Source organism: Emydura macquarii, unplaced genomic scaffold (genome assembly GCF_026122565.2).
Source record: "Emydura macquarii macquarii isolate MOO-44397 ecotype Brisbane River unplaced genomic scaffold, CSIRO-AGI_Emac_v2 contig_2897, whole genome shotgun sequence".
NCBI lineage: Eukaryota > Metazoa > Chordata > Testudines > Chelidae > Emydura > Emydura macquarii.
Genome location: NW_027133034.1, coordinates 22,063,568 through 22,078,434, shown reverse-complemented (window position 1 = coordinate 22,078,434; position 14,867 = coordinate 22,063,568). Strand labels below are relative to the sequence as shown.

General features: G+C 38.3%; 1 protein-coding gene across 1 annotated transcript in view; it reads left to right on the top strand.

Annotated features, from left to right (window-relative positions):
* Positions 1-14,867, top strand: part of SNX2 (sorting nexin 2) — a 48,400-nt gene that overhangs the window by 15,324 nt on the left and 18,209 nt on the right. Inside the window, exons 3-6 of the mRNA XM_067568508.1 lie at positions 4,800-4,963; positions 7,776-7,842; positions 8,027-8,070; positions 8,195-8,336. Of these exons, the coding sequence (XP_067424609.1) occupies positions 4,800-4,963; positions 7,776-7,842; positions 8,027-8,070; positions 8,195-8,336 (417 nt within the window). The remainder of the gene's footprint in view (positions 1-4,799; positions 4,964-7,775; positions 7,843-8,026; positions 8,071-8,194; positions 8,337-14,867) is intronic.

Below are 14,867 nucleotides of genomic sequence, written 5' to 3'. Positions count from 1 at the left end.
TTAAACTGGTGAATTTCCTTCTTATGTGACTGAAATAATATGGCCAAAACACTGGCTAAATGTACACCTTATATATGTCTCTAATGTTTGCCAAACCCATTTTCTGGTGAAACAGATAAAATAATTCTTCCAATGAAACTTCTCAAACAAGAATGTTATTTGTGATTTCTTAAGAACTGAAAGCAGAAGCATCTAAGAATAAAAACCGGAAGTGTCCATGTTCATCTGAATTACTATGACAGTTTCTCAAGTATGTGGTTCTCAGTGCACATATCACTTTATAGGGGATAACCAGCACTTTATATTACACTGTGGTGTGGGCGGGGAGAATAGCTAACCAGTATGGCTCTGAGTGTCTTTAACTAATTCAATGTAGCTAGTGTGGACATACAACAAATCACTTGTTCTGAAACTGATTCTGTCCAACTGATTTACATGTGGTTTGGTTCTCTAGTGCAGTCAGAATTGGAGGTTCTGCTTATATTAGTTTCTCATCTGTTTTATAGGTTTCTCTCTTGCAGTTGTATAGTCTTAATTAGCCTAGCTTTCTTTCATGGTTTTGTACCAAGGCTTCTTGAAGTTTGAAGGTATAGTGGCTGAGCACACGAGGTTAGCAAACTGACAGGGAAATTACAGCGCCAAACATACATGGTGTACTGATAAATGTACAATAGATAATGGTATCAGAGGAAGAGCTCCAGTGGAATGGAAAATAATAAAATTGTACATTTTTCACTGGAAAAATGGGTTAACAGTCAGCTTACAACTTTTTTTATTTATCTGTGTGAAAGGGTACTAACTGGCAAAAGCAAAATGGAGACTTCTCCCAGATCTCTGCAAGAGATCCTGGCAACCTTTACCCTGATTGAGGGCCAGATATGACTGTTTGGCTCTAGCTGGATTATAAGGGTATGTCTACACTACAACTAGACACCTGTGGTTGACCCATGCCAGCTGACTTGGACTCTCCGGGGTTGGGCTGCAGAGCTGTTTAATTGCAGTGTGGACAGTCAGGCTCAGGGCTGCAGCCTAGGCTCCAGTCCAAACCCAGACATCTACACTGCAGTTAAACAGCACAGCAGCTTGAGCACTGCAAGCCTCAGCTGGCATGGGCCAGCTATGGGTGTCTAGTTGCAATGTAGACATACCCTAAAAGTATTAGAAGTAAACTGCAAAGCAAAAAGCAGTGCCTTTTCCTTTCCCTTTGAGAAATAAAACTGTCTAAATGCTTTCCCAAAAATGTTACTGTAGGTCTGTACTTTACATACAGTAGTAATGGGTCACCACTTTCTTTTTGATGGAAATCTTTAGCAAGTTCTTAGGAGGACTTAAATGGTGATTTCACACACATAGCTAAAACCTAAGCTAAAAGCTCTCCCCAAATGAGATGGGACTTTGCTTATTCTCAGAGTAATTTCTTTTGTTTGTTTTGTTACTGTGAGAATCAGTATCCTCTCTGCCACATCTGAGGGCATGCAATGCTGCAGCTTTGATATCCCCATTAGGGTCCTTCTAAGACAGCCAGCAAATCAGATGAGAATCAGATATTTCTGATTTTATTGTGGTTTTTTTAAACTTTTTTTGAAAATGTTTCTAGGTGGTCACACTCTACATTACAAAATAGCAGTAAAGGGCATACACTTTTTCTTTTCAATTCACTTTTTGAAAATCACTATGGAATTCTACAATCTGAAAATGCCCACACTGGCTGATGTTTAGCACAAACTGTGCTTATATGGCTCTCATAACTTAAGTAGTTCCTCAAATACTGTGATTCAGTATCTAAGTAAGGCTAGCTAGTGAGAATCTTTCTTCCTGTTCAAGGGAGTCTTGAGTTGAGTGCTTCTAAGTGTCAAAATATAACTTATTCCATATGTCCAAACATCTTCTTGATCTGTGGATGTAAAAATGGGGATGAGAGAGTAATAATAAATGGCATATGGAAGAATTGATCATTTTGATACATGAGTCAGGAGTTTATGCACCAAGTAACAGGAGCTATGGAAACAGTGGCTATAACTTTCCCATTTTGCTATCGAAAAATGTAAATAGTTGCATCTTGAATAGTATTATGAAGATATGAGTTTGTATACTAAATATACTTAGAATATGGGTCCTTAATTACATTTTAAAAGATATGCAGTTATGTATGCCACATATTTAACTTTAAAGAGGGTGTTAACCTCACAAAAGCAAGGCAGTTCAGTTTTTCCAGTTGAAAATATAAACTTGCTGCAGCCTTGAGCTGATGTGCAATTTGTAAAAATAAATAGACTTAGTGAACTAAATTCTTCTTTTGTTAGGCTGGTATAATTCTTAGTAACTTCAAAGTCACTGATATCCAAGTTACACTGGTAAATGAATACAATTGGCCATAGGAAGTCCCGATTCTCTTGTTTATGTAATTCTAATGTAATCAAAATAAAATTATATGAAAGCTGTTATTTGCTAAATGTTTATAGTATCAAAAAGGCTATTGGTAAACAGAAAATACGCACTTTAAAAATCTTATCTTTGTTAAGTACTAACTTGAGTAAAAACGTCATGGGAGTTTATAGTATTTGGGAATACACAAACTTCAGTTCTGGTTCTGATAAAGATTTATTTAGTCTCTGACTGTGGATACTGACTTCAGATACTGGAGGAAGAAGCAATAAACTTACAATGGACAAACATGGAGTAATCTAGACCATGGAGGTCATTTCTTTGGACTCCTGACAGGCTTGGATTATGGCTTGAAATGTAAGGGTGAATATACAGTACACTATGCATTTTAATCCTATCTAATGTAATTGTTATTTCTACTATTCATAAAAATGCCTAATCTTTTCAAAGTCTGCTAATCTCTTGACTTGATATCTTATAGTAGTGAGTGTCACAGATTTTTAGGGCCCACCAAATTCATTCTAGTCAATTTCATGGGGATTGAAAATGGGAGGTTTTCATTGAAATTTCACATTGTTGTAACTCTTGTTTGTAGGGGGTGGCAGGATTGCCACGCTCACTTCTGTGTAGAGGAGATTGGATCCACTTCCAGTACCTCCCCCTGCTACAGGAAGCTCCAGGTTTGGGCAGCAGCCTCAGAGGTTCCTGGAGCTGGAGAAGGCTTTCGATCTCCTCTGTGCTCCTGGAACACCCCAGCCGTGGATCCTTAGCTGCTAGTCCTGGCCGGGCTGGGGCGCACCCAGCAGCAAAGGGGAGATCAGATCCACCCTCACCTCTGGAAGTGGGGGAGATACCAGAGGAGGGTCTGATCTCTCCTGTGTTGCTATGAGCACCCCAGCCCTGGCTGGGGGTGCTCCCAAAGCACGAGTGAGAACAGATTTCGCGAGGAAGGGTTTATTTGACAGTCTGTGACATGTTTGTTACAGTTGTGAAATTGGTAGGGCCTTATGCATTGTGTTAAATTACCTTTACTAGTTTTAAATTTTGTACATTTTTTAACTTCATTGGCTAGCCTCATTTGAAACAGGAATTATCTGTATAGGCTATGAAGATGCTCAGTTATCAATTCAAAGCCTGCTTAATGGACTGTTTAGCTTCTGGATTGTTGACCATATAGAACTTCATAAATTTATATAAATGCTGCATATGTTCAGCAGGTTTGTATGCTTAAAAACTTGCAGGAAATTTTCACTACCTTGCATGCAGGATAGCTAATTTGAGAGCGAATGTTACTTTGAGATTGTGGAATTGGAATGTCTACACTAGAAACGTACATTGGTCTGCAAAAGGTTGACTTACAGCCACCGCAGCAATTACTGTGGAGGTTCATGTCCACACTACCCTCCTTGGGTCAGTGGTGTGCGTCCTCACCGGAGTGCTTCCACCAGCCTAAGAGGGGCAGTGTGGGGAGATGCCACTGGCAGATCCCTGCTGGGAGCCTGGCTGCCCCACGGGGCTCCCGGCGGGCGGACACCCCCTTCTCCACTCCCCATTCCCTGCTTAGAGTGGAGGAAGTCACTGAGGCTTCTCCCCTCCCTGTTCCCCGATGGGATCCAGGGGAAGCCGCCCTGGCTTCTCACCCCAGCTCCCAGCCTGCAGCAGGGTCCAGCTGCCCAGCTCTCCAAAGGAGTTGTGGGCAGCTATGCTCTAGCTGCTGGCTTTCTTGTCAGTTTCATGGCTCCTGCCCTGATATTGACAAAACAGCCCATGTAAGGGATACAATGCCTTAGTTAGGGCAAGGCATCTCTTGTGGAGGTGGAGTTATTATGTTGGTATAGTAGGGCACTTACATTGGTGGTAGGAAAGCTGTAGTGTAGACATTGACATAATTAGGTTGACATAAACTGCTTTATGTGTAGTGTAGACCAGCCCTCAGAAATGAGCCTTCCCTCCACCCAGAAAATGCCCCTAATGAAATCCACTGAGGACTCCTCACTTTCTACAATATATAAACACGTATTGTGGTTTGAGTACTGAATTCTAAAACTAACCACTTCAGGCACTGTTTTTACTTTTGCTGCCAAAGTTCACTTCAAAGTAAATTTTTATAGATAAATTTTACAGCTAAACCCCCTGAAATTAGAGGAAGGTTGTAATGTAAACTGTAACTAACAGTACAATGGAAACCCATAAAAGCATGGATTTGTATTAAACTATTAGTACAATGTTTGCAATAATTCTCCATTTGAAGAATGAAGATATATACAGTAACAGTTGTAAATTAAGATGTACAATAAATTCCTATGAATGACTAATCTTATAGGTAGTGTGCTAGTGAAATATTTTGTATTATGCATGTATGGTAAGTGCATCTTGTGTAATATTTTGTACTAATTCATAAAATCTTTATCTAGAAGCCACAGAAGAGGTTTCTCTGGACAGTCCAGAAAGGGAGCCAATACTGTCTCCGGATCCTACTCCTGCAATCACTCCTGTAACGCCCACTACACTAGTAACTCCCAGAATGGAGTCAAAAAGTGTATCAGCCCCTGTGATTTTTGATAGATCCAGGGAAGAGGTAACCAAATAACTTAGTATTTTTTAACATTTTTTATTTCAAATACTATTGCTATGATATGTACAAATTTAAGTCATGGTATTTCATTTTTAAAACAGTATGAAAAATTGCAACTGAAAGTATTAATTATATAGTCTTTGAATCACAAGAGCATTCATTGGCATGGGTGGTGAAATTTATGTAAATAGCTATTCTGTGTTTACTTTCTCCAATATGTGCTGCTTCTTAGAAAAGATCTTATGAATATTCATTTGAGGGATTCTGTTCACAATTCCCTGTATATTAAGATCAAGACTCAACCTATAGTCTATAACAATTATTTTCCTTGCTCCCATATACACTAGTACACTAATGTGTAAAAGTGGAAAAATAAACACATTATTTGAAATAGTCTTGGGCCAAATACTGAAGAGATACTGAGCACCTGAAACTCCTACTGGTATGTTGTAGATTTAACTTACAGGCATTGCTTTAGAAATCACCAGTTGCATGTGTACCAAGGAATGTTGCCACATGGCTGATGATCACCTGGATGTCAAGAACTTTAGTGGTGTGATGTGATTGCCAGTGACAGACAGACTGAATATACTGCCAGATTACCTTAAAGATCTAATCACAGGAGGCCATCAATATCAGCTTTTTCAAGAGCAAAAATCTGGTGCTGAGTCAATCTACTCCAATTCATAGCAATGGGAGTTGCAGGCACTCAGTGCTTGTCAGTATTTGGCAGATGGAATATCAAATATGAATACAAAGCATTGGTTTTACAATTGGCTTCGTATGTAAGTGTCCCAGTACTAAGTGAGGTACTACATCACCACACTAACCTTTGCACTTTATATATAAATACCATAATTTTAATTCTCTGCATTATAGATTTGTATATGTAGCTTACCTAGCTCTTTCTCTGACATGTGGTTAGCTGCTTGCATATGTGAATAATGAGAAATAATGGACTTCAGTATGTTGCTTGTCTGAATGGAATTGCTAAATGTACTTTCTTTTTCTGCTGTATATATGGTTATAAAGAAGGCCAGGGAGTATGTAATTATGTGATAAAGAGAAATATATTCTGCTTTTGGTGATGGTTGTTAGTTGTGTAAGTTATTAGAGGTTGATTTTAAAAACCTGAATCTTTTTATATATTTAAAAAAAAAAAAAAAAAGGAGGTATTTTGCTTATCTTGAAACAGATCATTTACATGATTCTACCTCTACTTGTAATTTCCAATGTTTGAGTTCTTAAAACCTTTATTAAAAGTTTCTAGACTTAAATGTGTTTTGGATTTTGGAAGAAGTTTTATATTTCTTGAAGTAATAGATTCTTCCCTCAGGTTAATAATCCACTCTCCCTGTGTTTCAGAAATATAGTATATTCCCATTTATCGGAAACCCTATTTTTCAGACCTCTGCATTATCTGAATCCTTTCCTTGTCCCCCAGCATGAGATACATGCTGCAGTGAGGCATATATCTCATACTGGAGGACAGTAAGGGATTCAGATAATGCAGAGGTTTGGATTATAAAGCAGAGACCCCCAGCCAGGACTGCAAGGAGAAGGAGACTGAGCCCCTGGCCACAGAGGAGGCCACCCTGATGCTAGATGGCGCCTGTGGTAGTGCAGGAAGCCCTCTGCAGCTCCGCTGTCGGGAATGAGTGAGCAGGGCCGTGATAGCACAACTGCAGAGGGACCACTGGGCTGCCGCAGTAGTGATAACACCCAATCCCAGTAGGTGCAAGGTACAGAGGGGAGGCCGTGGTCCTGAAGAGGTAGAGTAGAGACTCCTGGCCAGGACTACGAGGACAAGGTGGCCAAGCCCATGGCTGCATGCGAAGCCACTCCACTTCTGAATGGCTCCTGGCCTCTCAGTTATCTGAACTCCTGATGATCCAGTTAAAATCTGTGTCCCTTATGCTGTTCTGATAATTGGGAGTGTACTGTATTCATTTGACAGACATCCGTACAAAATTCATTTGTAAGCTGCACAGCATGTATCTCTTCCTTCCTAGTCTGTTTCCTTGTCTCTCTTTGAACTGCTTGTCAGACAGATCTCTTTGCTCTGATGTGATTCTTGTTTCCTCCCACCCCTGATCCCAAACTGACTTCCCTCTTATTGCCCCTTCTGTTATGACAATGTATGGATTTCAGAAAGGCTTTAATGGAAGGCCTGATGAAGTCTGCATCATGCCACATGGAATTTAGGAAGTGCACATGAGTGGCCAGGACTTGAGCAGTATCTAAAATACTGCAGTTCCCTTAAGTACAATAAAATGTAATTTAATTCTCTTCCCCATCCATTCTCCCTCCATCCCCTTTACCCAGTTAAAAGTGCCAGAAATAGCCAGAAAAAACTCATTTGATATTTCTAGACTAATTATAGATAGATTTCTCTTTATAATCCAGAAATTTAGGAAACTGTTATGAAAACATCTGTTTTGTTTTTAATCCCATTTCTTCTAAACACATGTTCAATTTTCTTCAGACTTCCTCTAGAAAAAATATCCCTTGGAATAAAATAAGACCTATCATGCTTCAGATGGATAAGGTTTCCCAATTAAAAACCTTTGCAGGAGGACTCAAAATGAGACTTATGGGGAAGGCATTTTTCTGTGGTAGAGCCTAGTGTCCTTATATTTTCCAGTAAAATGGGGGCATAAAGGGGGAGGGGGAGAGTGTTATGCTTTTTTAGGTCCCACATAGGTTTACTATTTTTTCTTGTATCCACAGATGATTTAGTTGGGGAACTACCTTTATTATCCTTTGAAAGTTAGCTCACTAATACATTGTTAATGCCATACATTCTTCTCTCTAGATTGAAGAGGAAGCAAATGGAGACCTATTTGATTTAGAAATCAATGTCTCAGACCCAGAGAAAGTTGGTGAGTTGATATCTCAGACCCAGAGAAAGATGCCATTCTTTCAGCATTAAGTTATCGACTTGCTATTTGAAAAACCTTTGATTTTTAGCATAATTTTGCATTTACTTAAAATTCTGGCATAGAAATGATTCAGAAGACTGCCCTTGGATTAAGTATCTTTCTTTAACTGTGTATCTTCTTACAGGGGATGGCATGAATGCTTACATGGCATACAGAGTAACAACAAAGGTAAATGTTGTTTACAGCTACTTGTCACATTGAATATAATTATACAGAATAACAACTACTGTACACCTGAGTAGATGAAAAAATAACTGAAAATTAAAATACAACTTTTCTGTGGATTTTTTAGACATCCCTTTCTATGTTTCACAAAAATGAATTCTCTGTTAAAAGAAGATTCAGTGACTTTCTTGGTTTGCACAGCAAATTAGCAACAAAATACCTGCACGTTGGTTACATTGTGCCTCCAGCTCCAGAAAAAAGTATTGTAGGTAAGCACAGTTTCCATAAGGATGAACCTATTCATCCAGCCTTTGACTCAGATTTATTTATCTTACATTAGCCTGCAAATGTTGTTTAAATGCAGATATTAAAATTGTAACATGTGGTGTCTGAAAATAAAATGTACAGTTAATGTCAAAATATCATTTGAACAAAATATCTTGCATAGAATACTGACAACTGCTTAGATCTCAGGATCCTGAAAATTAAAATGGTGTCCACTGCTTGTAAAAGAAGACTGTTTTTATTGCAAGTGGAGATTAGGGGCAAGAAGAGAATAGGAACAATAACAAAAGCTAGTATTGAACAATAAACTTCAGTCAAAAAGATATTTATAACTATCCTCCTCTTGGAGTCTATATGAAGTGGGATAGTATGAAAGAGAAATCTGACCTAATGCCTGGCCTCCTTTTCCTTGTCCAACTTCCCAGATTTTTAGTATAGCCCCTTTGCTTTGAGACTTTTTTCATTTAACTTGCTGTATGTTCAGTACTAGATGTTTGAAGTAGGTCCCCTGAGTTCCCTATTTAGTTCATGTCCTAACTTACATATTCAGATTTGAACCACTTGCTAGAATTTGTCAATAGATTTTTCAGTCCTCTTTGTAATTTTGAAAACACCTGTTAATGTCCCCTATGCATCCTCATTCCTGATGAGAATAAGGCTATCTCCCTTTAAAGTGCAGTTCTGCTTTGAATAGTGACCCTGAATGACATTTGTATCTCCATGAATGCTGTTTAGGATTGCTGGTCTGTTGAGCAAGGATCTACCTCCAGTGTGCTCTCCTTAGTAAAAATGATTTCTGGTTGCCAGTACCACAAGCTCAGTATGGGCACTGGGAATAGCAGAGTTTCTCTTTCTGCATCACAAATATTTAAGGCTCATAAAGCCAAATTAGGCCTTCAGTTACAGCCATGCAAAGCCATTACATTCAATGGCTTTCTGTGGGTGTAACTGATTGGAATTTAATAAGCAATTTTGTTTGATACACAAGGAGGAGTAGACTATAGCTTCCTCTTGCAGAACTCCGATTGACTTCTTAAGGCTAACAGAAGTAAAAAGTAGTAAAACTTATTTTTGTCACTGAAATAAATATGACTGAGTATGCACAGTAAGCAAATCTTTATGTAAAAATGGCACTATTTTACCCAAGTCACTCTACAGTGTAGGACTGCATTTTAACTTAACTGAAATATCCGGTCTAAATAATCTTCACTGGCTTCCTCTAAGGTAATGGTATTGTGACCAGTACTTTACACTATATTCCAGATGGGTGTCTGAAGTGTGCTGCACTAACAGTATGTGATCTCTTGTGAATCTGTTCCTCTGCTGCTATAACTTAGCTTCTTATTTGTCTTTTCTAACTGCAACTGTGAACTGGGCTGACTTTTAATTACTCTTCCACAATAACCACTAAATCATTGCTGTAGTGTGCTATATGACTGTTCCATCTTTGTATAGACGCTACAGAAAGATCATTTAATCTGCATTGGGATGATAGCCAGAGAATGGATTCAGTGCAGTATATTTCAATAGCTAAACAATGGGTAACTGGTGCATCTAGTAATATCTTCTAAATATTGACATGGCTGCAGGTGTTTAAACCTGTTTATTACTCAGAAGTGTGAACTGGTGTTCATTTGTAAAGTTTTCACCAATGCCATTCAGTAGAACACTCATACAACCTGAAGTGAATGAAGTTAAATTACTGGATCTAATTTTTAACTGTAGTTTAAACTGTTAACAGAACATGGAGTAGTGACTTATTCACTATAAAAGTCAGCTAATTCTGATTTTTTCCATCTTGCTGTATGCGATGCAATAATCTTGTTAGATGCTCACAACATGAAGCCCTCATTACTTTTTGTCCTTCTCTCTTCTCCACTGATCTGATGGATAAGAAGAGAGATCCTGGCAGCGCGGGCCCATTTGTACGTTGTGTGGAACATTTATGGCATCTGCTCTGTTTTCTCTGCTTGCTCTAGCTATAGTGAGCAGCTCTCATCACACCCACAGACTTGAAAAATATATGGTGCCTGAAAGTGTCATGAAATTCTAGAGCCATAATGTATCACTGCCCTAAAGCATCTCACATAGACGCTTTTTGAGACAGGGCACTGGATTAGATGGACCATTCATCTGGTACTGAATGGCAGTTCTCACATCTCTGGAGAACCAATTTTGATTATATGAATGAGCCCAGTTGACCTAGCCTGGGTTATTATATGAATGAGACCAGTTGACCTAGCCTGGTGAAAGTCATTCACAGTGAAGGCTGATAAAGCCTTTACCCCCCAGAGTTTCTATAATCTACGGAAAGTGTTGTAAAAAATGTATTTTGTTGGGGCCACTTTTATATTCTTACTCTTGTTTACCATGAGTCCAATTGTATAGGGTCCAGAGGGAGCCATAATAGCTCTTAGAAAAAACTGTGGAAAAAAATTAAACCCCAAAGTCATGATTTTAAGGCACCATATTTTTGGGACCTTCCAGGACTAAAATTGAGTTGGGTCCTACGGAGCATGGGAATCCTCCCTTTGCAATGAATAGGATGAGATTCCTATTTCTATCCCTGGAAAGTTGAGATATCTCATCTCAAATTTGTAATTGATGCAGGACTAAATACCCAGCATGGTCTTGTGCAGGTGTCACTTGGATGAAGTAAACTTTTCTAGGCAGTTACTTAAAACTGATGCCTTGTTTTAAGCTGCTCAGAGGTTTGTAATGTTTGAGGAGATAAAGTAGTGGACAGAGCAAATAGAGTAGTCAAAGGTGCATGATAAAATTACCACATAGTTCCAAAATTTATTACTTGACTCTGCAGTTTCACATAGACATCGCCACTGCACGTGCAGGTTATATGTACACTGCAGAGATAGAAAATTGTATGGACTCTTTCCAGATCTAATGGATGTTTTATGCAGCTCATAATTTCTTAAATAAAATCACAAAATAGTACTTTTTTCAAAATCTAAATGTAATCCTTACGCAGGGAATGGACAGACTGAAGAATACGATGCAGGAAATAACAGCTGAGTATTTGAATACATAATAAAGATAACTCTCAAAAATTGCAAGTTCTTTTAAATTAGTGGCTTAAAATTTGTTTCGATTAACCAGCAAAATGGAACTTTACTTACAATTGTTGAAAGTCTATGTATTTATCATACACTTAGATGGTGAGTTCTTATTTCCTCTGTTATAACTTACATTGCTGCAAGAGGACTAGTTTCATCATGTAACAAAATAGAGATGCAAGCAACATTCAACTGTTGAATATTTACCATATGATTGCTGTTCTTGAAACTGTTCCGGAAACTCATTTTCTTGCTGCTGTTGCTGCAAAAACAAATATTCACTTCAGTTTTTCTTTTAACTCTTGGACCTTATTCCTGTGATCCTTCTTCATAGATTGCAAGAGGAGAGAAACTTAATGTAATGATCTGTAGAATCAGCTGTTATAAATTGGGAGTTCAGGGGGTTTTTTTTTCTTCCTGGTTATGGAGCACTCTTGGCTGCCTGATATTCCCACTTCCCTATAAACTTGTTACAGTATTGGTTCTTAAAGTCACAGATGTTTCAGGTTTGAAGAATTTACTTGCTTAGGAGTATCAGGATAGACATGGAAGTTAAACACACATTGTGTTATGTTTATTGTGCTAATAAAGTAGATGAGAGATGAGTTAGCTAGAACTATAATTAATGACGAGGCTCTGGAGCAATATCTTAAATTTACTAAATAAAAAGCTGAAGTATAGTCAATTTAAACTTTCCTTAGATTGGTGGGTTCTCTGTAATTTCTTGCTGACCTCCTCCCTTTTCGAGAGTTCATGACCACATGGATTAACTCCCTGTGTGATCACATAACATCCCTATGGCAAGTGCAGCATTTCCTTACTTTTTCAAAGGATTAAGAAAGTATTTAAAGTATTTTTGGCTGTCTTTTTAATGCAATGTAGCAGCTTGAAACAAAGATGAGATCCAGCGCTGTTTTAGTAGCACTCAGTGGACAGTCAGCAAATGCTCTGTGGATTACAATTTGGGAATTAGAGGCTTACAGGAATGTTAACCAAAAAAAAATTGATGTCCATAACTTGGAATTTCCCCGCTCTTGTTGCATCAGGTTTAACCCTTTGGTGTATCCTTTCAACAGACCTTAGGAAAACATGAAGGTCACATGGTTAAGAACACAGAAGTTAGGAAACTCCACAGTTAAACTTAGTTATGCAACTCCTAATTTCCCCATCATGCGCAATGAGCGTTTGTTACTTTTTATATCATTTTAATGTATATGTATATTTTGTTTTTTGCATTTGTCTGCAAATTTCGGTATTCTAAACGTTTAGTATATCTGATTTAAACATTTCATATTTTGTTAAAGGTGTATTTAATTTATTACCACCAATATATTACATACTGTTTAAATTTTAAGTGTATTCCAAGGAAGAAGGCAGTTAATTTACACCTAATTCAGTTCTGCAAATAGATGTGGGCATATGTTCAGAATTAATCTGCATATTCAATGTGTTGGTATCGTTTTATGTATCTTTTAAAATGTCTGTCCTTAATATAAACTAATTACATGACTTTTATATATAGATTACACCTTGCATTTTTAGTACTGTGATTTTGAGAAATGTGCTTAAGGAACTGAACTTGTATCATACATATAGAGAGAAGGCTTAAGTATGCCATTTCCTGACTAGGATTGTTTAATTGGGAAACCTCTTTGTTCCCTTTATGATTTTATGTAGGAAATTTCCTGTTTTTCAAAAGGAAAACAAGATGAACCTCATTGTCCAGGGCTTCAAAGCTCTGAATTGCAACAAATTGGCAATAGGATTTGTAAACCCAATAATATGCAACTTTTTGATTAGACACCACCAGAACATACTCTCCTCTAACCTTAGGAAGGGGAACTCCTCTTACAAACTTTAAAGCGGATGAGCTCCATCAGAAGGATTTCCTTCCCTGCTTTAAGTATTACAAAATGTGCAGTAATCGTTGCCCCTTCACCACATCAGTAAATATTTAACTATGTGACTAGTTAGCCATGAATACACAGAGCAACTCTCCATAGTTACTACCTGAAGAAGCTTAGTGCAAATACTATCAAGCATAATGCTTGCTTACGTAAGCAGTCCCCTTGACATCAAGTAGACTAGTCAAGGCAGTAAGTGCTATGATTGGTAGTGGTTGCAGGATTAAATAAGTAGGAAAACAAAACCATATATAAAATGTACTGTATATACGCAGTGTGCAATTTTCAAATTTGGGCCAGTCAAAACCAAAGTTCACGGGAACATTCCATTTTAATAAATAAGGGCTGTTTCCTTGAATTGTGAACTTAAATTTCATCTGTCAGCCTGAAGCCATCACACCTGTTGCTGTCATTGTCATCACAAATCCCAAGAGCATGTGGTCTCCTTATGGATTGAGCGCTACCTGACCCAGTGTCTGGCTAGATCCTTAAAGTGGTCCAACAGTATATTCAGTTTGTCCGTCGCTGGCAGTCTTATCATACCACCAAAGTTCTTGACGTCCAGGTGGTCATCAGCCGTGTAGGAACATTCCTTGATACATATACCATTGGTGATCTACCACTTGATATAGAGCAGATGATAAAAATGACAGGCAGAATAACACCCTTCTTCCAGTCATCAGGGATATTTGTGTGCCAGATGTTCTGACAGAGCCTGTGCTGCCATGATACAACAATACTCTCAGACCTGTCTTCAGCAACTCAGGTGGTGCTTTCCTAGACTTCAGCTTATGGACTGCGCTCTGGATCTTAGTTTGAAGAAAAGTGGTTCTTCAAACTTCCTGCCTTTCTTCGAATAAAAGAGGGGGCTGATGGTGAAGGACAATAGAGGAGTATCTTGAAATGCTCTTTCTATCGACGCAATTGATCTTGCAGACTGGCTGATGCTGCCATCCTTATTCTTTACTAGGTAACAAAGCTGAATATAGATTGCAGAGATTGTGCCAGGTGGCAGTCTTTTCTAAACTGGCTAAGTTGAGTGCCAAGATACCTTATCTTTCTTCCATAATGACTTGACGATGACTCGGGGGTCAGTACAGTCAAGTTGTGGGGGTGTGTCAGTATGCTCAAGTTGTGAGGATGTGTATACTAAGCCACCTGTGTGGTCAATTGTCCTTGTAGCTGAAACGGATGAGTTCTGGGCTACTGACGTGAAAATGACCAATGAAACATCCATGAAAGGGCCATTGCATCCCATCTGTAGAAATGTTTACCCAAACAAGCAAAAACCCACAAGAATTGCTTTTATAATAGGGAAAAGTATGTTCACTCTTTTCTTGGAGTAGATTGAACAGAAATGGTTCTAACATTCAAAAAAATCATCTTTGGGCAAAGACCTAGCTAGAAAATTTCAGCTTGAAAGGTGAAGTCCTAGAAACTAAGCAAGTGAAAATTGGGCTGAGAGGGAATGAGCAAAAATGTGGGTTTAAACTAGTTGTCGCTGTGATTCCTGCTTCAATAATAAGGTCTCTTGTACGTG